This window comes from Lemur catta, chromosome 15 (assembly GCF_020740605.2).
Source record: "Lemur catta isolate mLemCat1 chromosome 15, mLemCat1.pri, whole genome shotgun sequence".
NCBI lineage: Eukaryota > Metazoa > Chordata > Mammalia > Primates > Lemuridae > Lemur > Lemur catta.
The window spans coordinates 1451967-1476520 of record NC_059142.1 but is presented as its reverse complement, the minus strand read 5'-3'; the positions used below and the strand labels follow the sequence as shown (position 1 = coordinate 1476520).

Below are 24554 nucleotides of genomic sequence, written 5' to 3'. Positions count from 1 at the left end.
CGCGCGCGGGCGGTGCGGCTCAGAGGCGGCTCGGAGGCGCGGGCTGAGGCGGGCCGGGCGCTGCGGCCATGCCCGGTGGGGCCCAGGCGCGGCCCCGGTAGGCGACGCCGGCGCCAGGGCGGCCCGGCCATGCTGCTGGAGGTGCAGGACGCGCTGTACGTGGCGCTGGAGCTGGCGGTCGCCGCGCTATCGGTGGCGGGCAACGTGCTGGTGTGCGCCGCGGTGGGCACGTCCAGCGCGCTGCAGACGCCCACCAACTACTTCCTGGTGTCCCTGGCGGCGGCCGACGTAGCCGTGGGGCTGTTTGCCATCCCCTTCGCGATCACCATCAGCTTGGGCTTCTGCACTGACTTCCACAGCTGCCTCTTCCTCGCCTGCTTCGTGCTCGTTCTCACGCAGAGCTCCATCTTCAGCCTCCTGGCCGTGGCCGTTGACAGGTACCTGGCCGTCTGCGTCCCGCTCAGGTGAGGCGCGTGGCGTCCCCCGACCTCGGGAAGCCGTCAGAGCCCCGAAGAGGCTCGCCCTCTCCAGGCCCGGTTACGGCCCTTGGGGACCGCAGACAGGCCAACCCGAGGGCGCGCTGGGCGCTCGGAGCCCTGATTCGCAGCCTGGAGGACGCTGGCCCCCGGAGACAGTGCACCTGCGGTGCCCGGACGGGACCCTGGCGGGCTCTGGCCCACCCGTGCGTTCTCAGGGCGCGCGTCCCTCTAAGGGAGCTGCCCAGGGACAACTGCACGGGTCCGGGGCGCAGGGCGCCGGGGAAAGCCGGGGGAAAGCGCCACCCCGCGCACGGGTGGAGGCTCGGCGCGGAGAGTTGGCGATCGCAGCTCCACTCGTGCCGCGAAGGCCGTTCCGCGCTCCATTCCCCCGCAGCGGCGGTGTCCGCGAGAGCCGCCGCTCCTCAGCGGAGCCCGGGCTCCAGAGCTGCGGCCAGACGCGGCCCTGTGAGTGCCGGGGGTCCGGGAGGCCGGGGAGGTTCCGGACAAGGACAAGGCAACTTGGGACGCTGGGAGTTGGCGCCGTCAGAACGGTCACTATTCCTGACCCAGCTTAAGAATGTGCCTGCTGCAAAACGAGATGGCCCAGCGCATCCGAGGGGGAAGGTGCTGGTTAACTTTGGGGAATGCGACGGACACTTGTCCCTGCATGTTTAGTGGTGACTCAAATCACGTCCATATACTTTAAAAAAAGAGTTACAGTGTTCCTCTGTTCGCCAAACACCGATGAACGCCCTTAGAGCCCGCATGCTGCCCTGCAACCCTCTTCCTCGTGTTGCCCCGTTGGAGCAGGCTGGAAAGTGCACGAGGATTTCAGAAAACTGTGGAGAACTTACCTGTGCTCTGTTTCTCCCAGGCTGAGAGAGTGTAGACTGAGAGGGTGGAGTCAGCCAGCAGCTGGAGTGGATCCTCAGCTGTAGCTGATGGATTAAAAATGGAGGGGATGTTCAAAATATTTATTCTCTGTCTACGGTGCCTGGGCCGCTTTGACATTTCTGAGATGAGCTTGGGGTCTCTTTAGATTTGGAGCTGAGACAGGGAAACCAAGTCACAGAATAGGAAGGAAGGGAAGGAACTCATTTATTGGGTGCCAGCTATGTGCCAGGCAGTTTATATTAAATGTACACCCACAAATCCTTGCAGCAATTCCAGAGGATAGTTACTGTTACCTGCATCTTGTAGGCTCGAGGTGGTGGCTCAGAGAGATGAAAGTCTTGCTCAGGATGGTGTATCTGGAAAGAGCGTCAGGGCTGGGACTTGAACTCAGAGCTGGCACCATGTTCCCACCCATGCCGTCAGGCTGTGTTGCAGGGCTGTGTGTGGCACCAGTGTTTGGGAAACAGGGAGAAGAACCTTCTGCTATTTCTGGAGGAGGATCCTGCCTGCAGTAACTGGTGGTTGAGGGGAATGCGTTTGTGGGGACTGAGTGGGAGATGCTCCCAGAAGCCTTTCGAGCAGGCAGATGTGTTGAGCCTGGCCCCTGTGGGTTGTGTCCTGGGTTCTAAAGGGAACAGGAACCTTCTGCTTGGCTGGGCTGAGAGCCTGATGTGTGTGTCTGGGCTGTTCCACGTGCTGCTGCCCTGGCATGAGACCGAGAGGCTTCATGCACCCCATCAGGTGTGGTGGAGCCCAGGGGTTTCCAAAGCTTGGGGCAGCACAACAATCTTCTCTCTCTTATGGGTCCCTTCTCTGCCCCTGTTCTCACAGTGGTTACTTGATGGCCGCTTGGACTTTTTCCATCCAGCAGGACAGTCACAAGCCCCAGCCTGAGTTGCCCATCTAACGGAAGCCCCTCGGGCTTGCCCTGGCAGAGACCCAGAGACCCTAGCTCACCCGGAAGAATCTCCTGGGCCACAGGGAGCAGGAAGTTCCATAAAAGCTTAAATCTGTCAGTTCTTGTCCTGGTTTGTGCTGGGTGGGGTCTTGAAAAAAAACGAGTGTGGGTGTGTTGAGGGGAAAGAGATGTGAATCACAGGCCCCTAACTTCTCTTTTGCATTTGCTAAGGGCAGGAAGAGAGAGATAGGTGCAGGGAGGGGAGAACGCTGATGGGGGGCGGGGGGTTGGCATGAGGCTCCCCTCATCCTGCCCTCCTGGCCCATCCACAGAACTCAGAGGTCTGGAACAGGTGTATGCAAGCAGCCCCCCAGCGCCCGTCCCAGAAGATATGGGTGTCTGACCTGCCCACAGTACCAGCCCCCAGCCTGGTAGGCTGGAGCGGTGGACCTGGGTCTGCATGGCTTCCCTGAACCCTCCTGGGGGCTGGTGCCTGGAGCAGGCTTTCTTCTCTGGCTGTTCCAGCGGTTCCTGCTTCTAGAGAACATGGCCCCATGAGCAGCTTAACAGTGCAGATGCCAGGGCCCTACTGAGTCAGAATCTCTGGGGTGGGGTGTTTGAGTGATTCTAGTATTAATATCTTTAACAAACCAGGGACTTTTCCTTCCACCAAAGTTTGAGAATTCTCCTGAAGTCAGGGGACCTTGAGGCTCCCTTCACTTGATTGACACAGGCCAGGTGCCAGGGTGCCCCAAGCTCTGACTTAGCTCTGAGGCCCTCCTCCTTGGGGTTCTGGAACTCCAGGTGGGGGTGTCCTTTTGGGAGGCAGTGTCTCCCCTGCAAAGCCACGCAATAACGAGGCTGAGGTGCAGGGAGGCAGGGCCAAAGGCTTAGGCACGCCTCTGACCTGGGCAAAAACAGTCCTTGAACTTGCCCCAGTTTACTGGCTGAGTGTGAGGCCTGTGCCCCCACCTGCCATCCAGTTGCCAAGGTGTTTACTAATGTGAGATAGATTACAATGTAGAAGGAAAGGGGAGCCCCAGAAGTGATGTTAGGTACAAAAATGACACCTTTGGCCTGACTGGGAGGAGTACCTGCTCACATCAGGCATTGCCCTGTGCCTTCAGGGTGAGGGGTGTCCACAAACAGAAGAAAGTCCATTTCCTCTAGTTCAAGTCCACAGGCAGTTCCTGATGTGGGTCCTAGTGGAGGGTCGGTCCCAGTGGTGCCATGGTGGGGCATGTGCGGGCTCCCGGCGTGTGCAGGCCGGCAGGTGGGCGGAGGGCATCTCTGCCCACAGGTGCTCCCTCTCACTTCCTCCTCCCTAATCTAGTCCTGGTCCCCTGCACTGAACCTGCAGCTCGGCGTGGGGGCCTTCCTTGCTCTGTGGACTCGGTCCCCTGTGGCGCTGTGGTGCTGGGGCCTGAAGGCCAGCCGTCCCCCCAGTGGGGCTGAGCTGAAGAGGGGTGTCGTACAGGGAAGGTTCGGTCGGCCGGATGGGTCAACAGCGTGGAAAGGGCGGGTTTGACCTGTCCTTGGACCCTGCCCCCAGCACCGTGCCTGCCCTCTGCCACGTTGTGGCTTTTTCTCTGTGCCTCACATTGTCCCATCCGGGAGGTAGGGGTTAAAGACTTCTTAGCAAGACTTGATGCCTTGGGTGACAATGTGGCCTCCACTTAGGGTGGGAGTTGGTAGGGGATTCTGGAAAACTTTTTAAAATGGAGGTATAATTCCCATATGATAAAATTCACCTTTAATGTTTTGAAATAAAGCTAGGAAGGGAAATTTTCAGCTCTGGGTTCTACCCCTTCTGCCTTCCCCAGGACTCCCCTCCTTGGGTCCCCCTTTGTCAGCATCAGCATTACCTTTCTCTTCCACATCGTCCCCACTGTGGTGGGCTGAATGGTGCCCTCCAAAAAAGATATGCCCATGTCCTAATCCCAGGGACCTGTGAGAATCCCCTTATATGGCAAAAGAGAGAATACTGCCTCATGTGGATCTTGAGAGAAGGAGCTTGGTGGGTATCTGGGTGGCCCCTGAATAACGCAGTCACACCTTATAGGATGGACACACAGAGAAGGCCACGTGAGCGTGGGAGCAGAGACTGGAGTGATGTGGCCACAGCCGGGGATACCAGGGCAGCCACCAGCAGCTAGAAGGGGCAGAGAACAGTCTCCCCTAGAGCCTCTGGAGGGAGCGTGGCCCTGCCCTCACCTCCAGAACTGTGAGAGAATAAATATTTATTGTTTTAAGCCACCAAGTTGGCGGTACCTTGTTAGAGCAGCCCCAGGAAGCCACCCATCAGTGTGTGAGTATGTGTCAATCAACGCCCCCACTTTCTGATCCACTCTTTTGCCTCCCTCCACAGCAGACTTCTTCAGCAAGCCATTTGATCACCTCCACTTCTGTTGTCCCCACAGTGCCACCGAATTGCTCCTATCAGGTCACCCATGCAGTGTTCCCCTTTTCGCTAAATCTTGTGGTCACTTCTTGCGTCTCATTGCAAGTGTCCTCTCAGCAGTTCTCGACCAGACCCTCCCCAGCTCCTGCCGAGCACCAGGGAGCCCTGACCTGGTCTCCTGCTCCCTGTAATTCTCCACAAGTGCCAGAGGGGACGATTTAAACCGGAAGTCAGAGCATATCATTCCCCTGCTTAAAGCGCTGCCCTGGCACCTAGGGTGACGTCCGGATGCCCTGTCCGGGCAGAGCCCCTGCATGCTGGGGCCTCCCCCCAGCCCATCGGCCCAAGTTCTTTCTCCACCCACGGTCTTTGCGCGCCTTTCCTTACCTCCCCCATGTGGAGGGGCTTCTCTCAGTCCTGCATGTATCACTAACTCTAACGATCCCCTTAAGTTCCATCTTTACTTACGGTGTCTTTCCACCCACAGCATGAGCTCTGCGAGGGCAGGGGCTCTGTATTTCAGGACCCAGTGCGGTGCTGGCACAGGCTAGGAAACCACATTCTGAATGAAGACGTGAGTGACTGGGTGAAAGGGGCATGTGTCAGGGTGTGTCATGCCAAGGGGAACAGCTGGCACAGGTGTGGGGACTGTGCAGGAGAGGACATGGGAAGGGAGCATCCGCAGCGAGGGCAGGAACTCCCTGGTGAAACGGAAGAAAAGCTGGCCCAGCAAGTGTTAATGAAGAGGAGAGAGGAAAACCATCTGCTGAAGACATCGCTCACAGGCCTGAGGGACAAAGGGCAGAGAGGAGTGCAGAGGTGTCCTGCGACTGCCAGGCAGCTGGGAGGTGCTGTGGGCAGACACTCAGGCTGTGACCACAGGTCCCAGCTCCTGGCTCCCTAGGCAGGCCTGGAGCCAGGCTGTTACCTCCAGGAGGTAGTCACTGAGACTGGGTGTTACTTTGCTGTCATTTATCCTTCACCTCCCAGCTGGGAGCCACAGCTTTAAAAACCAGTGGCAGGTGCCATGGTTGGCTTGTATCTGAGGCCATGTTTATAATGCTCATGGGACTTCCAGCCCAGCCCGGGGGCTCGCTCCTGGGCGTGTTGGTTCCCACTGGGCACACAGGTGCCTGGGCATAGGCCGAGGTCTGGTCTGGTCTCCTTGGTGACGCCCCTGTCTTGGAACCAGGTCAGAACTGGGGCAGTCTAACCCAGAAGGTACCTGAAGGCCCTGTCCCCTCACTGGGGGTAAAGTCAGGCCAAACCTAGCTGGCTACGCTGGGCGTGGTGGCTCACGCCTGTAATCCTAGCACTCTGGGAGGCCGAGACGGGTGGATCATTTGAGCTCAGGAGTTCGAGACCAGCCTGAGCAAGAGTGAGACACCGTCTCTACTAAAAATAGAAAGAAATTAGCTGGACAACTAAAAATACATACATATGTATATATGTATGTATGTATGTGTGTGTGTGTGTGTGTGTATGTATATAAAATTAGCCGGGCATGGTGGCGCATGCCTGTAGTCCCAGCTACCTGGGAGGCTGAGGCAGGAGGATCGCTTGAGCCCAGGAGTTTGAGGTTGCTGTGAGCTAGGCTGACGCCACGGCACTCTGGCCTGGGCAACAAAGTGAGACTCTGTCTAAAAAAAAAAAACCCTGGCTGGCTGGTCCTCAGGAGCACGTGGGAACCTCAGGGCCGGGATGAGATGGAAGTAGACTTGGCAGGGGCCAAGTCCCCCTAAAGAATGCGGGGAAGGAGAGCCCACCCTGGCAGCCTTGGTCCCTGTTCTGGGACAGGGCCTGGAGCTGCCCCCAGAGGGCAGGAGCCTCTTCTGCAGACCAGGCGCAGCCTGCAGCCGCTCTGTCAGTGTCTGGAGGCGGCCAGCTGCCCTGGAGCAGCACTGCCCAGGAAACAGCGCCTGGCTCCGTGCTGCTGCGGAGTGTCTCCGCCGAATTCTGTCAGCCACAGTGGCTGTCTTTGATTATCTGGAGAAGAGTGTAAAGATAACATCTTGATGCTACAGATAATCTGACTCCTTTCTCGGGGATCACGTGCACAGTGGGTCCCTGGCCTCACGGGGCCCAATTTCTACATATTTTTAGTTGTCCGCCTAGTTTCCTTCTATTTTTAGTAGAGATGGGGTCTCGCTCTTGCTCAGGCTGGTCTCCAACTCCTGAGCTCAAGCGATCCTCCTGCCTCGGCCTCCCAGAGTGCTAGGATTACAGGCGTGAGCCACTGCGCCCAGCCCTGAGGGCCTGTCTTAACAACAACAACAGCAACAAAAATTGAAATTGTATATACAAGGGTAAACTGTGGAAAGCATGTCACCCGTCTCTGATTTCTGGCTTCCCAATTTGCCTATCAGAGGCAACCACTATTTCTTATGGTTTCCTTGACACAAAATGTGTACTGAACACATTTATATTATACCATTACTTTTATAGTGTCAAGGTTTATTCCATTTACATTTTATTCTATAACTATAATAAAATTTCCTGAACTTTATGTGGAAAGTTTCTGAAAACTGGAAACAGAGAAAGAGCATGTATCATGTTTTACTTGCGTGTAACTTACTCCCCCCAGAATGGACCGGGTGGTGGGAGGAGGCAGCATGGTCCGCCAGTGCCCCCAGCTTCTCGAGGAGGCAGCTCTAACGTCCAGGTCAAATGCATCCTGCTTTTAGATGTCGTCCATTGCTCTAAATTATTGCCACATTTTAGTCTGCTCCATGTTCAGAACACGAATTTCCCATCTGGCAATCAGAACGTTAAAGGAGGAAACACAGCTCCCACATCCTTACGATCACCCAGCTTCTCCCCCCGAGAGCCGAGTGTCCACGTGCCTTCTGCGTTGCGTGTGCCGCTGAGACTTGCCGCATCGTGCCCTTGCAGTGGTTCCACCATGTCTTGCATTCCATGTTTTTTTTCCTCTTTCCAGGATCGCAGATTTGTTAATTTGTGTACACATCCTTAGGTGAATTTTTTAGGACATGGGAGATAAACTTTCTGAGTTCTTTTATGTCAAAAATTTCTTTATTTCTCACACACGATTGGATGGATGACTGGACGTGGTTCACAAGTGTTTTCCCTCAGAAGTTTGAAGACACTGCACTAACACCCAGGGTTGCTCAAATGTGCGTATGATTCCTGTAGCTTGTACTTCCTCTCTGGAAGCCTTTGGGATCATTTGCTTTTGCTTGGTATTCTGAAATTTGATGAGGTTAGGTTTAGATATTGACTTTTAGTTTTTCTCCTTCATTGGGTAGGATGCTCCTAGGTAAAGCTTTTCAATCCGAAGGCTTAGGTCATCTTTAGCTCTGAAATTTTAAAAGAAGAGTATTTTCTTGATTAATTCCTTCTCTCCATTTTCTTTCTGTTCTTTGCTTCTGGGATTTTTTTTTTCTTTCTTTTTTTTTTTTTTTGAGACTCACTCTGTTGCCCAGGCTGGAGTGCAGTAGTGTGATCATAGCTCACAGCAACCTTGAACAACTGGGCTCAAGCAATCCTTCTGTCTCAGCCTCCCAAGTATCTAGGACTACAGGGGCCCACCACCATGCCTGGCTAATTTTTAAAAAATGTTTTGTAGAGATGGAGTCTCACATGTTGCCCAGGCTGGTCTCGAACTCTTGGCCTCAAGCAATCCTCCCACTTTGGCTTCCCAGAGTGGTAGGATTATAGGCGTGAGCCACTGTGCCTGGCCCATATTTTTACTTTTGATTTAAGATTCAACATTTTTGAATTGACTTTGCAAAGCATTTTTTGATTCACATGGTTTGGATCCTTCACGTGGCAGAGTGTATATAATCAAAACTCTTCCTCTCACCCCCATCTTCCAACACTAGGTTTCAAGCTTCAGCTTTGGGAGGGAGTAGGAGGGTGAGGGGGTAAATGTCACAGCTCCACAGGGGTGAGGGGCAGCCCACAAACGTGGTCCACAGGCAGTCTTTCCCTTGCTTTCTGTTCCTCTTCTAAATCCCATCCTACTCTCTGCTGTCTGCTAGACTGGAGCCTCTCATCCTGGCCATACCTGTTTCTGATTAAGGTCTCCATGGCCCATCCTGATAATCTTATCTGCTGTCTGTTTCTAGAAACTCATCAACATCTCTGGTTTGCTGATGTCACCCTTTACTTGTTTTTAGGATGATGATCAATTTATTTCTTTTTGTGTCTTTACTGTCATTTAAATGTGATTTTGAGTGATAATTAGACGTGGAAGGCTAAGTTAGGAATTTAATCAGTTTGATGTGGTCAGGCCTGCATTATAAAGCAGTCATTCTGGTGAACAGCTGGAAGGATGGACTGGATGGGACAAGATTATATAGGGTGGCCAGCTGCCATCCAGGTGAGAAGGAACAAAGCATGACCAGGGCAGAGGCAGAGTCTAGACACTGGAGACATGTAGAATCTAAACTTCTGTACCAGAGAAGACGGATGTTTGACGTTACCCAAGGGGTGTGACAGAGTTTGGAGCAGAGGGGCCACAGGTGAAGCCACACAGGTGACCAACAGACGAGGGCAGGAAAGAGTGCTGAGAACCCAAGGTGGGCCCTGGAACCACAATCAGTGAACAAGGGCTAGAAACATGGTCGGTCAGGGCCAGGCTGAGTGGGACTTTCTAGGTGTGAGATCAGCCCCAGAGACCAGTCTGCCTCTGGCCTCATCCTGTGCCTCTGTCCTTCGTTCCTCTGCGCGGCTTCTCAGGACCCTCTCAGTTTCTGGAACTTACTGAGGTCAAACCTTTGTGTTTTTCCCTCTGCCTGGAATGTTCTTTCTACCGCTTTACTTGCTGATTTTTCCTCATTTTCACTCTGCCCCTTAAAACGACACTCCTTCTGGGAGACACTCAGGATACTTTTGAGCTCTCTACATAGTTGTAGATATTTTCTTAATTATCTGTAATTAGTTTAAGGTTTGCCATCCCTTCTCTGTTATGAGCAGGGCTCATGTCTGTTGTCCTCTCATTATCCCTAGTTCTTTGTCCAGTTACTGGCTTGTGACATATTTAGGAGTTGGCAGTATGTGTTTGTATGCATGAGTATGAGCACAGGTCCGTGCATGCACGTGTGTGTGTGTGTACGTGGGCGTGCTTACACGGGGGCAGTTAGCCCTGAGATGAATGCATGAGATTGCTGCCTAGAGATAAGGATGCCGTGTAGGGTATTCTAGGAGCAGAGGTAGGAGAAACTGAAGAGGCAGGGGACAAACTAGATTGGCTTCAACAAGGAGGTTCTGATAGGAAGTGGTTAGCTGTGTTACAGAGGGATAAAATATCTCCTCAATTTGGCATTTTCAAAAATCATTAGTAACCTAGGTTTTTTTTTTTAATTTTTAAAATTCTTAAAAAAAAATTTGAGACAGAGTCTCACTCTGTTGGCTGGGCTAGAGTGCCGTGGCGTCAGCCTAGCTCACAGCAACCTCCAGCTCCTGGGCTCAAGCGATCCTCCTGCCTCAGCCTCCCGAGTAGCTGGGACTACAGGCATGCGCCACCATGCCCAGCTAATTTTTTCTATATATATTTTTAGTTGTCTATATAATTTCTTGCCATTTTTAGTAGAGACTGGGTCTCGCTCTTGCTCAGGCTGGTCTCGAACTCCTGAGCTCAAGTGATCCACCCACCTCGGCCTCCCAGAATGCTAGGATTACAGGCGTGAGCCACCGTGCCCGGCCTAACCTAGGTTTTTAATTGCAGGGACTTTTAGAAAATTACAAAACAAATGCAGTATGTTATGTGTGATGTTGCTATATCCTTTCCTCTTCTTTGTGTCCAATGTCCAGCTGAGTTACCAAGTCCTCTTGAACCTGGCCCCTCTGATGCCCCGTCTTCCAGCCAGAAGCACACCACTCAGTATGTGGTGTCAGTCAGATCTGCTCACCAATCATGTGGGCTGACCAGTCACCTGGGCCGATCTGCAGTGGCAGGTCTCACACCCACAAACTGGGCACGTTGTACACATACACATCCCACATCCCATCTGTTTGACTAATGCAGTCTGTGGTTTCAGAAATAATAATGTGTCATTCTAAAGCAATGTATTTTTTGACAACTTTTAAGTTTCAAAACTAATACAATAAATTCCCATATACCTTTCACTTGATTCACAAGTTGTTAATATTTTGCTACATTTGCCTTCATGCTGTCTCACAGACATGTGCACAATTATCACACTTAGGAATTTTAATAGATATTGTAGTCTATAGTTAGATGTCCCCAGTTTTTACAATCATATTCTTTATAGTTTTTCTTTTTTTAATCCAGGTTCCAGCGAACGGTCGCGTTTGCATTTAACATGTTCCTTTAATCTGAAACAGTTGCTCAGTTTTTTGGGTTTTTTGGCTTTACTGTTATGGTCTTTTCAGACATTAATGTTTTTGAGGAGTTTGGGTTATTTGTTTTTTAAAATGTCCCTCAGTTTGAGCTTAATTGTTTCCTTATGGTTACATTCAAGTTAAATATTTTTGGTGGGCTGGGTGTGGTGGCTCACGCCTATAATCCTAGCACTCTGGGAGGCTGAGGCGGGAGGATCGCTCAGGCTCAGGAGTTCAAAACCAGCCTGAGCAAGAGCGAGACCCCGTCTCTACTAAAAATAGAAAGAAATTATCTGGCCAACTAAAAATATATATGGAAAAAATTAGCCGGGCATGGTGGTGCATGTCTGTAGTCCCAGCTACTTGGGAGGCTGAGGCAGGAGGATTGCCTGAGCCCAGGAGTTTGAGGTTGCTGTGAGCTAGGCTGATGCCACGGCACTCACTCTAGCCTGGGCAACAAAGCGAGACTGTCTCAAAAAAAAAAAAAAAAATTTTTTTTGGTGGCAATATCATCTACACGAGTGCTAGTGTGTCCTCCTCAGTTCGTCACATAAGAAGGCCGTAACGTCAGTTTGTCCCATTGTTGGCATATTAAATTTGATTACGTGGCGAAGGTTGTGTCTGCCAGGGTTCTTCACGGTGAGGGTATGTTTTCCCCACTGATGATTCTTGCCTGAATTAGTAGTTGTTGCGATTGTCTCGGTCCGTTTTTGCTGCTATAACAGAATACCACAGACTGGGTGATTTATAATGAGAAGAAATTTATTTTTCGCAGTTCTGGAGGGTGCGGAGTCCAATATCAAGGTGCCGGCATCTGGTGATGGCCTTCTTGCTGCATCATCCCGTGGCAGAAGGTGAGAGAGGATGAGAGAGAGAGAGCGCGCGCGCAAGAGAGGGCTGAACTTGCTTTTCTAACAAACTGACTGGCAATACGAGCCCATTCCCATGATAGCAGCATTGATCCATTCAGGAGGCCAGAGCCCTCATGACCTAATCACTTCTTAAAAGTCACACCTCTTAACACTATTATATTGGAGATTAAATTCAACATATTAACTTTGGGTAACACAATCAAACCGTAGCAACCATGGTGTTTATAAAATGTAATTTTCTTTTTTTTTCATTCCCTCCACATTTATCAGTTCACATTCTTCCGTAAAGAAGAGCTTTACCTTTTCCTTGCCCTTCCTTAAATTATTTTTTAAATATCAGTATGGACTTATGGAATTTTATTTTCAATCAGTGAGTTATAATCCATTCCTGTCATTCATTTTGATGCCCGAACTCGGTCAAGGAAAGTCCCTACAAAGTTCTCTTCTGCTTGAGCGTTCCCATCAGTTTTTGAGTACTTCCTTACATTCTGGCACAAAAAGGTCTTTCAGGCTTGCATTGTACTTTCCAGCTTTAGAACTAGACATTTTCCAAAAGGCCCTTGTTCCTTTTAGTGGAGAATGGTATGTAGAAACCAAGATTTACGTAGGTTTGCTCATGGCTGCTGGAGTATCATTTTTTCTGGGCCCTAGCAATGTAAACAGAGGTAGGAAATTAAAAAAAAAGATAATGAATTAGAAGAGCTCTTGCTTATAGTAGAATGCCATCTAATTAATGACAAGGAATGACTGAGTTAAGCAAATCACCATTTGGCAACTATCATAGTAACAACTAATTCAGGCAAGAATCATCAATAGTTGCTAAAACTCACAGGTGAAAGTCTGATGAGGAATAGGATATTTATAAAATCTCCAAATATGTACCACAAGATACCTACTAATTAAAAAGGGAAAAATAGTTATAATAGGGAAGCCCAGCAGACACATTAACCAAGTGATCAAAATTAACATCACCAGTAATAGGACATACTGACATTATGTGCCTCCTCTTCTAATTGGTTGGTTGTGTATATGGAGGTTGATACTTTTGACAATTAATACTCTATCTGAATTAGTTTTTTTTAATGTGGAAAAGCAATTTATTTCATTTTAAGCACTAATACAGTCAGTCATGGAGAGTAACAGGCCTGCTGGTGAAAGAGGTCACCCAAAATAGAGATGGCATCAAACTAGTGGTCAAGGACCAACTCCTAAAAAAAAAAAGCAACTCTTATCACGGACTAATTTAATTTTAAAAACAAATACAAATTATTGATTGATTCTTCTCAACTCATGGTATAACTGTCAGGTAAAACATGTATCTTTACAACTTGCTGGTCCCAAGTTTAAAAAAAAAAAAAAACAACAAAAACCATTTAATAGAAAGGAAAGAAACAATATGAAAACAGCTCAGGAAATTCACTAATATGCAAAAATATTATAGGGAAAGAGAAATGTGTAATTTTGACTTAACTGAAGAACCTGAGATGGCCAACATAGGAAGCTGTGCATCCTGGAAAGTCAGGTGTGGAGATTCTAGAGTAGGAATCTATGTGACTTGAGTCTCCCCTATTTCCTGAATAAAAGTCACACCTTGCAGTATACTCATGGCTCTGACACGTACCTCATTTGGCTCTAATCCTTACTCACTCACCTTTACTTCAATGAGTCTGAAAAACTTGGGGATATGGCATAGGAAGAAAAATAATCACACATAATATTCTGTGGCTACTTTAGACCTGAGTTTATTGTTAATATTTAGAAAACACCCAGGGTGTGGGCTGACAGCATTGTTGGTGGTACCCACTTACAGTTGAATAAAGCCTGAGTGTCTCAAAACTAATGTTGAATTAATCTCAGGGTTGAGAGGGAAAAAAGAGGTATCTAAAATCACAAGAAGTGCAGACATATCTAGGACCCTTGTCCTTCCTGGATCCATGTGAAGCACCAAGTTCTAACACCAGCCGTGGGAAGGCACTTTGACGCACAAGACAGATTGTCTTTTCTTCTCTAGTCTGGTTTCAGGCAGCAACCCCTTTGCCCAGGGGCTGCTCATTCCATGTGAAGATTGGAGTCTGGAGTCTGGCAACTTTGGGCTGTCTGTATGTCCCACCTGATATATGAGAACCACCAAAAACCAGTCCCAAAGGGGAACTCTGAGGGATCTGGTCCTGACCCCCACCCTCAATCTCAGCCACTTTACACCTCTCCTTCTTGCCATAGTAAACTGGTGGGGAGTGCTCCCCACTTTGTTCCCTGCTACCTGCTTCCTCATCCATTGTTCTTAGGTGATTGTGCAGGACAAATGGCATCTCTCCCAGCCACTTGTACATAGGGCAGTAGGCTCAGCCCAGGCCCAGCCAGGTCCACTGCTGGAATTTGGACATGCCTGCATTTGTGGAACAGCTGAGAACCCTTCAGGAGCCAGGCAGCGCCGGCCTCCTGGGAAGGACGCAGCCTCAAAGTAATCTCCAGTGGCCACACCTTGTTATCTAGTGGGCAGGCAGGTACTGTCCTTTCCTCAGACTGGCCTGCAGGCCACAGCTGTGACCATACGCAGAGATAAGGGGGACTGCCTTCAATATGCAAATGGTAAAGAGAGTCCTTTTTCCCACTTCCCTGAACTTCATATAAGTAAAATCAAATAATATCTACTCTTTTTGGATAAGAATGGTTTTATTTGTTCCTTAAATGTTTGATAGAATTCATTAGTAAAAGCATCTGGGTCTAAAGTTCTCTTTGTGGGAAGGTTTTAAATTATGAATTCTACTTTAATAGATATAGTGCTATTAAAATTTTCTATTTCTATTCATGAATATTTTTAAAAAACCCTTTTAGTTTGGGTCCATGGGAAATCTGAGAAATCAGAGGCAACTACTCATCATAAAATGTCCCCTCTGACACAGACAGCATGAGCTGAAGCGCAAACCATGTTCACATACCCCGTGTCTCGCCTTGTTTAAAACTACCAAGTGGATGTTAAACACGTATACATGACTAAAGAAGGCAGACTTCTGTTTCGTTCTTATAAATTCAGGCTTTCTTTCAACATTTGCTCGCCTGGCATCATGTCAGGTGTTCTGGATACAACTGTGAGCAAGAGAGAGTGTCTATCATTGAGAACCTGTCATTTAGAGGGAGACAGAAAACGTCGAGTTATGTGGTAGGTACATGGCAGAGGTGCTCTGGGCAATCATGGGCCACCATGAGAGCACAGCAGCATGCAAACTATTCTGCTTCCGTGTGACACTCTGAACTGCAATAGGTAGACGGGAAGAATGTTTGTATGCTGCAAGCATTACGTGGGTTCATCTATGATTTTGCCCAGGCAAAGGAGGTGGGACAGTAGGAGTAGAATTAGTCTTCAGTAGGAAAGAAAAAGCCTTCAGTTTTCAGTTTGACTGCTCTGCAGCAGGAGCTCCCGTGGGCTCCCAGGAATAAGAATAACAGCAGCAGTGCCTGTAGCCATCACTTCTTCCACAGAAAGCTGCATCCTTGCCTGTTAGGGTCTTGCCCATGGCAGGGTGCACTGTCTGTGTGCCCAACTTAGTAACAGTCCCTTGGCTCAGAACTTCTCCTTCATCTGCATTGCCCTGGCACTATCAGCCTTACTCTAATCTTTGCCAAGATTTCCATTAGACCTTTTTGGTGTCTTTTTAACACCCACTGTGACAGCCTCTCGCTCCACTGAACTGCCTGCCTGGTGGTCCAAGAGATTTTGTTAGTGCTCTAGTTATAAAACTGTAGGTTTGAGTGGTCTGCCCTAACCTCATTTTTCACATAAGTCCTGTTAACTGTGTGCAATTTTAGAGAACACAAGGTTTTATAGCAGAAATGTTTGTATTTCAGAGGAGTGAAACTTGTGAGCTAGCAAGACTATGAAGAAAAACATCCCTAAACGATAAACAGTTTTAAGCATCTATAGAAATTTGTGTGCATTTACTTAGCAATTTGTGTTTACAAAGTGCTTTGTATACTTTATGTTAAAACTGTCAGCAGCAGCTTGGAGGTGGGTTCTGGAGCTACCGTTTCTGATGGGGAGGGCGCTCAGGCACTATCCAGCCCGACTGAACTGGTTAGGCTCAATGTCACTGCCCAGGGTAGCTGCCCTTGGGAATCTGAACTAGGAGCACCCTGAGAACTTGGAATTGATTTCTAAAGCTGAGAAGGCAGCTTGGTTTAAGCTGAGGGCCACAGAGCCAGAGCAGGAGACCCTGACCCAGAAATAGGCCAGCACTTGTTATGCAGCCCTCGGCAGTTCCCCCTTTCATTATGTAACCTCAGTGTTCATGCTGTTCCCTTTTGTTGATTCCCTCCATGTGACTGGTTTTCTATCAATCTCCTTAGCTAATGAGCTCCTTATAAGGAGAGTGGATGGATCAGAGCACAGCTCCACACACAGCAGTGGGGCACAGCCATTTCCCAGAGTGTAGACCTTCCCACCCCTTTTGTGTGGGCCTGCAAAGGCTGGAATTGTTTCTGCCTTGTTTGGAATAATAAAGCTGCCTGTGTTTCCTGTATTCACTTCTCAGTCATCTGCTATTTACTCTCCTACACTTGGGGCAGCCGTCCTGCTTCCCTGGCCTCACTGCAGTTCTCAGTGCCCTCTGCAGCCGAGCAGGGACTGACACAGGGTCCGTCAACAAAATGATGTGGCCCATCCTTCTCAGGAATGTTTTGGGGAGGTGGATACACACATGCAGACTTGAGGATGTCCTCAGAGCCAGTAGTGCACAGGGAGAGGCGTGGAGTCTGCAGCAAGGGTTGGTGCCAGGGAGGGAGACAGGCATTCACGGTGAGGACAGAAGCACAGCTGGAAGTGGGAAATGAGAAGACATGGCAGGTTACCAGAGCCTTCATGAGATGCCAGAGACCCAGGGTGTCCTACTCAGTGCAGGGACACTTGTTTGCTTTCTGTAGCATCCCTGAATGTCTCCTGCCTTGTGCCTGGTTCAGCTGTGTGTCTTATGGAAGCCAACTCTTCTGCTGTTATGGACCTGAAGCTCCAGCACTAAAAGTGCTTCTGTCTTGGGAGCCTCTGAGCAGAAAAAACAAAACAAAACTGTTTTTCCTTTGCTCTCACACCATGACAGTCAACACAGACTTCTGTGACTAAATATGTGGGGATCTCCCCTCAGTAACAAGCCAGCAATTGATTCTGCAGTGGACACCAGCTAGGTGTCATCCTCCAATTCATCTCTGACGTTATCTACTGGGAGAGAGCATCGGGTCCATGGCGGGCTCAGTCCCACAAGACTGCCCTCTACTTCTGATGGCAACTACAAACCCCACGTTGTTTTACCCGTGCTTACTGGCTAGATTGGGGATCCCAGAACCTCTTTTCCTTGGGTCCGATTAATTTGCTAGAGCAGCTCACAGAACTCAGGGAATAACCTATGTTTTCCAGATTATGATAAAGGATATTACAAAGGACACAGATGAAGGGATGCATAGGGCAAGGTATGGGAAGGGGCGTGGTGCTTCCATGCCCTCCCTGGATGCACCACCTGCCAGGCACACCCACGTGTTCAGCTGTCCAGAAGCTCTCTGTATCCCATCCTCTTGGGCCTTTTGCAGAGACTTCCTTGGATAGGTGTGACCGAAGCATGGACAAGCGTGCAGAAATGCGACTGGACAAAATGGGATGATCTAATACTAATAAGGCTGAGTGGGGAACCCAGCAAGGCCTGTCTGTTCAGGTTTTTCTTGGCTTTTCTGTGCAGTATTCCTTCTTCCCAGGTGTGGGGCAGGCCCCCTTCTGAAATGGGGTCTTATGACCTACAATCAGACAAGGTAAGGCAGAGGATTTCTTTACAGCCAGCTCCAAGGCAGAAAGGTGGGAAGATTTGAGGATGGTTTGGATTCGATGGCCTACCTTAGGGAGAAATAACAAGGGCTATAGGAGTTATGACCCAGGAACTGTGAATGAAAACCAATACAGCTGACCTTTGGACAACAGGTTTGAACAGCATGGGTCTGTTTATACCGATTATTCTCAACCAAATGCAATAGAAAAGTCAGCATTCTAGGGATGTAAAAACAAACACATATGGAGGGCTGGCTTTTCATTTATGCAGGGCCAACTGCTGAACTTGAGTATCTGAGACTTTGCTATACAAGGAGGTCCTAGAACTAATCTCCCATGTATACCGAGGGACGACTGTATACATATATCATAATATCATATAGCCTGAACCTGCTCCCTGTAGAGGCTGTGCCCAAGGAGTCTGGTTATGTCCTCCACCAGAATAAAGAAATAGCCCCTGTCTCTTTTTGCTGCCTTTGAGGACCACCTCCTAAGAAGGTAGCAGAGGCCCCTTCCTTCAAGTCTCCAATTCCCATGTGGCTTCCTTCAGCGTAGAGGGTCCCTGGAACCAGGAAGCAGCTCTGGCAAGGACAGATGTGTCTGGGGGAAAAGAGTGAAACAGCTGAGCCATGGCTGGGTGAGCAGGCAAGGGGGAAATTGGGATTTGTGAGATGAGAGCTGAAGAGCAGTAGGTTCCTAAGCAAGAAAATGACCACTTTAGGCAAAATCAAAATCAGATTAATCTGGGTTTATGTCCTGACTGCAGGTTAGTGGCATGGAGAAGTCATTTAAGCTCTCTGAGACTTAATTTCCACGTCTGTATAAACCGAGGATAGCACCTCTCCCTTTATGGGGCATGGTTTGATGAGATGTGGAAGGTACACAGCAGAGTGCCACCCAAACAGCGGGTGCTTAGGCAGTGGTAACTCTGCTATCGATGTGTTCTGGACAGTTGGCAGAGGGTTTCTGTGGGCATTTGTCTCCAAAACTCGGCATTTAGCTGTGTGGTTCCTCCTCTCCCTCAGCTGCTGACTTTCTCCATGCATCTCTGAGGTAACAGTTCTCCAAGGAGATGCTGCCCTTATCTTCTCACCACCCAGCTGCCACCTCCCCATATTGGCCCTATTCTCCTCCTTCCTTCTGCCACAGCTGGGGAAGTGTCCTTCCACGCATGCTCTGGACCCCACGTCCTCCAACCTCCTCAGATTCTTAGCTTCTGTCCTTTTCCCCCTGCATCTCTCTCTCTACTGGTCATGTTCATCAGTATACTAACATCTACCATTCTCTTGATCTTCATCCCCTTGCAACCCATTCTTCTGAACTTCATCCTCTTTCAGTAAATGCTAATACATGGGGCGGGGGGGACCCTGAGGAATCATCCTTGATTCCCATCTTCCTGCATCCAGCCGATCTTCAGGATGCGTGGGTCCTGCCTCCACAGTGCACATGCATCTGCATCACCTTTGCCAGCACCCTGGCTCAAGTCAGCATTCCCTCTCGGATCAACTACTGAAACACGTTCCTAACTCATCTACTTCTCTTCTTGCTTCCCTGAAGTTCAGTCTCCAAACTGTGGCCACGTGAGCTTCATACGACATAAATCAGTGCCACTCCCCTGCATAAAAGCCTTCAGTGGCTCCCTATGGCCTATGAACTGGCCCCTGACTCCTCTTGGGGTCACATTTCCTTTTGCTTCTTTGGGGAACTAACATTCTTTGTCTGAAAGCCTTAGCGCATGCTGTTCTCTCTGCCTGGAATGTTTTCCTCATTTTCAAAAGGTTCACTCCTTACCCTTTAGCTTTCTGCCTAGGAGAGGCCTTCCCGACATCCTGTATCTGCAGTCTCCGTTTTTCTCTCATCACTGCATCCTATTCTTTTGGGTATGACTGAACCTGTCCCAATTGGTAATTACACATTTATATATCTCCTTGTTCTCCTTGTTTATTTTCTCTGTTCCATTAGCTTATGTTTCATGAGGGCAGTGATTATGTTTCCAATACCAGCAGAATGCGTGGTACAAAGGAAGAACTCTTTGAGTGAAATAATGAAGCAACACGGAAGTGAGGTGGCAATGGGAGTTCACAGACAAAGCTGCAACCGGCTGCTCCTCTAAAGGAATCAGCTGCATTTCCTTATCCAAGACAATTTGCCATAAACTTTTTCACATGTATAGGATCCAGCAATTATGAGACATTCAGATGTGGATGGATTCATGTGGATGGATTCAAATTGTTGTTTTGAACTCTAGTGGGAAGCCACACCATGAGCGATCCCTCTGTGTTCAGGGTACTCCAAATCTAAAGTTCCTTTTTTTTTTTTTTTTTTAGAAAAAAGGTAAATTAAGAGGCAGCCTGCTGACACAGTGCAAGAACACAGGCCTGTGAGTCCTGACTTAGCTTCTGGTCTGTGGTTCATATATTGGCTTTGTTATTCAAAGACTTTGTATCTCTGTTTCCTTACTTGTGAAATGAGAGATTGGACTAGAAAAGATAACAGTTCCCTCCAGTTCGTATACTTTTCGCTGCAGGTAACAAGAGTATATAAGAGAGCTGTGAGCAATCAAGACATTTAATTATCTTTTTTTTTTTTAGACAGAGTCTCGCTCTGCTGCCCGGGCTAGAGTGCCGTGGCGTCAGCCTGGCTCACAGCAACCTCAAACTCCTGGGCTTAAGCGATCCTCCTGCCTCAGCCTCCTGAGTAGCTGGGACTACAGGCATGTGCCACCATGCCTGGTTAATTTTTTCTATATATATTTTTAGTTGTCCAGATAATTTCTATTTTTAGTAGAGACAAGGTCTCACTCTTGCTCAGGCTGGTCTCGAACTCCTGACCTCAAACAATCCTCCCACCTCGGCCTCCTAGAGTGCTAGGATTATAGGTGTGAGCCGCAGCGCCTGGCCTTACTTATCTCTTAAAACGAGAATATGGTGCCATGATGGTTCTAGAGTTTGTCTAGTGGTTCAAAGATGTCATCAAGGACCCAGGCTGCTTTCTTTCTTCTGCTTTCCCATTGGTTTTGTCTGTAGGCTTGTCCCTCATGGTCAAAAGAGGGCTGCTACAGTTCTAGATGTCACAACCATCCACAAGTGCATCAAAAGCAAGTAAGGGATGGGGGCCATGGGGCAGAACTCTCCTCACAGGTCTCTCTCTTTTTATGAGGAAGTAAAATCTTTCCTGGAGGACCCCTAGCAGATGTCCTTTTATGTCTCATTGGCCAAAATGACCTCACTGTCCACTCTAGACCAATCACCAACAAAGAATGGATGTGCCATGATTTGCTTATCCCAAATATAAATTCATTCCCAGGGCTGACCTGTAATCAGCTAACAAAGGAGGAGTAAGGGCAGGCGTCTAGGCTGCCTCATGGACCTGAAATTTGAGGATTCTAAGTGCTTGGCCTTTAGGAGGCTTCCTTGTTATTCTGCAGGGACTGTGTTATTCATATCTCTGGTGAGGCAATGGCAAGGAATACCATTTTTTGAGGAAGGGTTTACATTCCTGACTGAGGAGGGAAGTGGAAAGGGAATAGATGGATTCATTGGCCAAGAAAAATTTAGTAAACTGGTCCCAGCAGGTCATCTGTAGTAAAGGCCCCACAACTGAGCTGCCTGTTGCTGAGAGGTACCCTAATAGGGAACAGAAAAGATTAGAGATCACTGTAAATTACGGGGCAGGACCTCAGTTAACTTCCCCAGCAAACTACCAGTTCTTTTGCCTGTCCAGGCTACAGGATCAAGTATTCCTAGGAAGCAGAATGTTGCTTTAAAGCTGTTTGATAAGTCAGGTAACAAATGGGGAATATATTCAGAATGGCCACATTATTAAGAACTACTACGTGCCAAGTACTGTGCTAGGTCCTGGGGATAACAATACAAAGGGTCAAGGTCCTTGTCCTTAAAAGGTTGACATTCTACTTGAGGGAAACCACATGTAACAGATAAACAGACTCTATGACAAGTGTGTATATAAGGCCAGAGTGTAAGAATGGCCACCTCTGTCTAAGAGGTGACCAAGAAAGGAGGGATCTTTGAAAGAGGAACAGGTGTTTTGTCTGATTTTGAGAATGGCATGAGCCAGAAAGGAGCCACTGGTCAGCAATGGCAGGCACTGGGAATGTGGGGCCGAGGCGTGGAGGGCTCTGGAGCCGCGCTAAGCAGTAGGAGCCTTATCCTGCAGGCAAAGGAAACTGGGTACTTTCCACAGACAAGTCTTAAGGTAACATGAATCAAATTATTTCCCAGTTTCCCCGCCAGAGATTATGAGGTTACAGAAAGATTTTATTCCACTTATTCAATATGTCACATTGAATATGTTCATTTATATATTACATCCATATTCTGGACCAGTCATTAATGACAAAGTTAATACTTTTGCTATAAACCATGTATAGACTAATTTATAGCAAAATGTCTAAAAGGTATATTTTGATTTCTAGTGATTTTTAGTAAGATTTAATGGCTTAAAAATGACTAAAAAATTTAATACTTGTTATTTCCCAATTTTTATCAACTCTGCTGCTAGTATTTCTCTATAGACAGGGGCACTGCCAGAACTCTTGTTCTCCAGCAGTTTACAGAGGTATTTTGAAATGATTCTGCCCATAGTCCCAGGCAAACCTGTGTTACTTGCCCAGAGCCACAGGTAGTGCTTCCTGACTCCAGGGGGCTCCAGTGCTCACTTCCTCAGGCCTTTGTTTAAATGTCACCCCATCAGTGAAGCCTCCCTTCACTACAAAACTACAGTTCTGCCAGTCCTGATCTTCCTCACTGTTTTTTTTTTTCATTTTTCATACCATACATATTTCCACACCGTTTACTAACTTATGTTTGTTGTTTATGTTTCCCCCTGCTAAAATCTGGCAGGAATCTTTGTGTGTTCTGTTCACTGGTGTATCTTAACTACCTAGAACAGTGCTTTACAGAAGACCTAGACTCAGGGTCAGTACCTAGATAACTGGAAAGTACAGTATGTCCTCACTTAACATCGATAAATTCTTGGAAACTGCAACAGTAAGTGAAATGACATAACTTCTAACAAAACCAATTTTACCATAATTGATATAAACATGGTAAGTTCCTACAGTACGTTCGTTGTTTTGCTTAAAGTTGCAGTTTCTAAGAACCTATCAACGACGTTAAGTGAGGACTTACTGTATACTTTTAAGTCTTCTCCACCTCTTGTCATTGACTATCTTTTGTCACTGAACAGACATGAGTTACTAAGTCAACAATGAAAAGCTTATGAAGCTTGTTAGAGCAAAGCTGCTCATACTTGTTTGCCTGTCTTTAGTGTTAAGAGTAAAGGCTACAGTGCCCTCGAAGGTGAACCTTAGAGGTTGTTAGGGCTAAACGGTCATGGAATAAAAGCAGAGGTGGGGTCTTGGATTTGGTTGCAGAGTACTTTAAACTGACCATAACAGATGATGTTCTTTTGAACAGGTATAAAAGTTTGGTCACTGGGACCCGAGCAAGAGGGGTCATTGCTGTCCTCTGGGTCCTTGCCTTTGGCATTGGATTGACTCCATTCCTGGGGTGGAACAGTAAAGACAGTGTCACCAACAACTGCACGGAGCCCTGGGATGGAACCATGAATGAAAGCTGCTGCCCTGTGAAGTGCCTCTTTGAGAATGTGGTCCCCATGAGCTACATGGTATATTTCAATTTCTTTGGGTGTGTCCTGCCCCCACTGCTCATAATGCTGGTGATCTACATCAAGATCTTCATGGTGGCCTGCCGACAGCTTCAGCGCACTGAGCTGATGGACCACTCGAGGACCACCCTCCAGCGGGAGATCCATGCAGCCAAGTCACTGGCCATGATTGTGGGAATTTTTGCTCTGTGCTGGCTACCGGTACATGCCATCAACTGTGTCACTCTTTTTCAGCCAGTTCAGGCTAAAAATAAGCCCAAGTGGGCAATGAATATAGCCATTCTCCTGTCACATGCCAATTCAGTTGTTAATCCCATTGTCTATGCTTATCGGAACCGAGACTTCCGCTATACTTTTCACAAAATCATCTCCAGGTATGTTCTGTGCCAGACAGATGTCAAGAGTGGGAATGGGCAGGCGGGGGCACAGCCTCCTCTCAGTGTGGGCCTGTGACCGGGACTCTGGCCTCTTCAAGGAGACGGTACAAATTCACAATACAAAAGAGGCACGGCATGACTAACTGATCCTCACTGTGGAAGACAGCTACATCTCACATCATGTGGGCTGCCTCTTCTGAGCACTTCCCTGGAGTTACCACATATCTCGCTAATATGTATGTGTCATTAGTAGGCTCCAAGGTTGACAAATATATTTATGGTCTACTTGGCTGCTCTTACTATGTGGATGATGCTGACAACTTGAATGGATTCTAAAAGACTTTTATTTTTAGAAGTCTGCCTCATTTATGGTAGAAAATGACAAACTATTTTACTGTGAAACACTGTGAACTATTATAATGCAAACTTTTTTTAACTTAGAGGCAATGGAAAAATAAACGGTGGCTGTACTAAAAAATGTATACCTGTTCCTAGAAAGGCAACCTGGAAAATTAAAACTACAATTCTTCAATCAAGAAATTGCTCTGTTAATTTAGGGAAACGATATTTTCATAAGTTCTTAAGTAGAATTATCATCATATAACAATGTTAAGCTTCATGCTTTTCTATATACAGAAAACTACCCTAGAGGAAGAATCTGATGAAATGGGATCCCTCTTCTACCAAATTCCCCCTTCTAGAGCTAGATAGTCAATTTTGCTTCTCTCCCAAATTCAAGTTGGGCCAAGTTCTTAGAAGCCAAAGTGTGAAAATTTTAGTAAGTAAAATTATGTAACTGTGTATGTATTATTAGGTGAAATAAAAATAAAACTTTTAAAAAGACAAGCTTAGGGTGCTGCATTGGCTTGTTATGC

The 24554-nt window shown here is 47.9% G+C and overlaps 2 protein-coding genes across 4 annotated transcripts in view; one reads left to right on the top strand and one right to left on the bottom strand.

The window, feature by feature from the left end:
- ADORA2B (adenosine A2b receptor) lies at positions 1-24157 on the top strand. The gene is made up of 2 exons (XM_045569440.1): positions 1-464; positions 23092-24157. The coding sequence occupies exons 1-2, from the start codon at positions 130-132 to the stop codon at positions 23753-23755; spliced, it is 999 nt and encodes a 332-aa protein (XP_045425396.1). The 5' UTR covers positions 1-129; the 3' UTR covers positions 23756-24157.
- Positions 12191-24554, bottom strand: part of ZSWIM7 (zinc finger SWIM-type containing 7) — a 28251-nt gene continuing 15887 nt past the window's right edge. For 2 of the 3 annotated variants that reach the window (XM_045569441.1, XM_045569442.1), the window contains one exon: positions 12191-12497. Coding sequence is in view for 1 of the 3 variants with exons in the window: in XM_045569442.1 (XP_045425398.1) it covers positions 12465-12497 (33 nt within the window). In the remaining 2 variants the exon portion in view is untranslated. Of the gene's footprint in view, positions 12498-16544; positions 16661-24554 lie in introns of all 3 variants that reach the window. The other variant, XR_006739410.1, reaches the window with a different exon arrangement.

What these genes read in the sequence shown, in the direction of transcription:
- ADORA2B (XM_045569440.1), top strand. Translation starts at nt 130, where the DNA reads ATGCTGCTGGAGGTGCAGGACGCGCTGTACGTGGCGCTGGAGCTGGCG. An exon ending in GCCGTCTGCGTCCCGCTCAG is followed by an intron (nt 465 to 23,091) that starts GTGAGGCGCGTG and finishes TCTTTTGAACAG; the next exon opens with GTATAAAAGTTTGGTCACTG.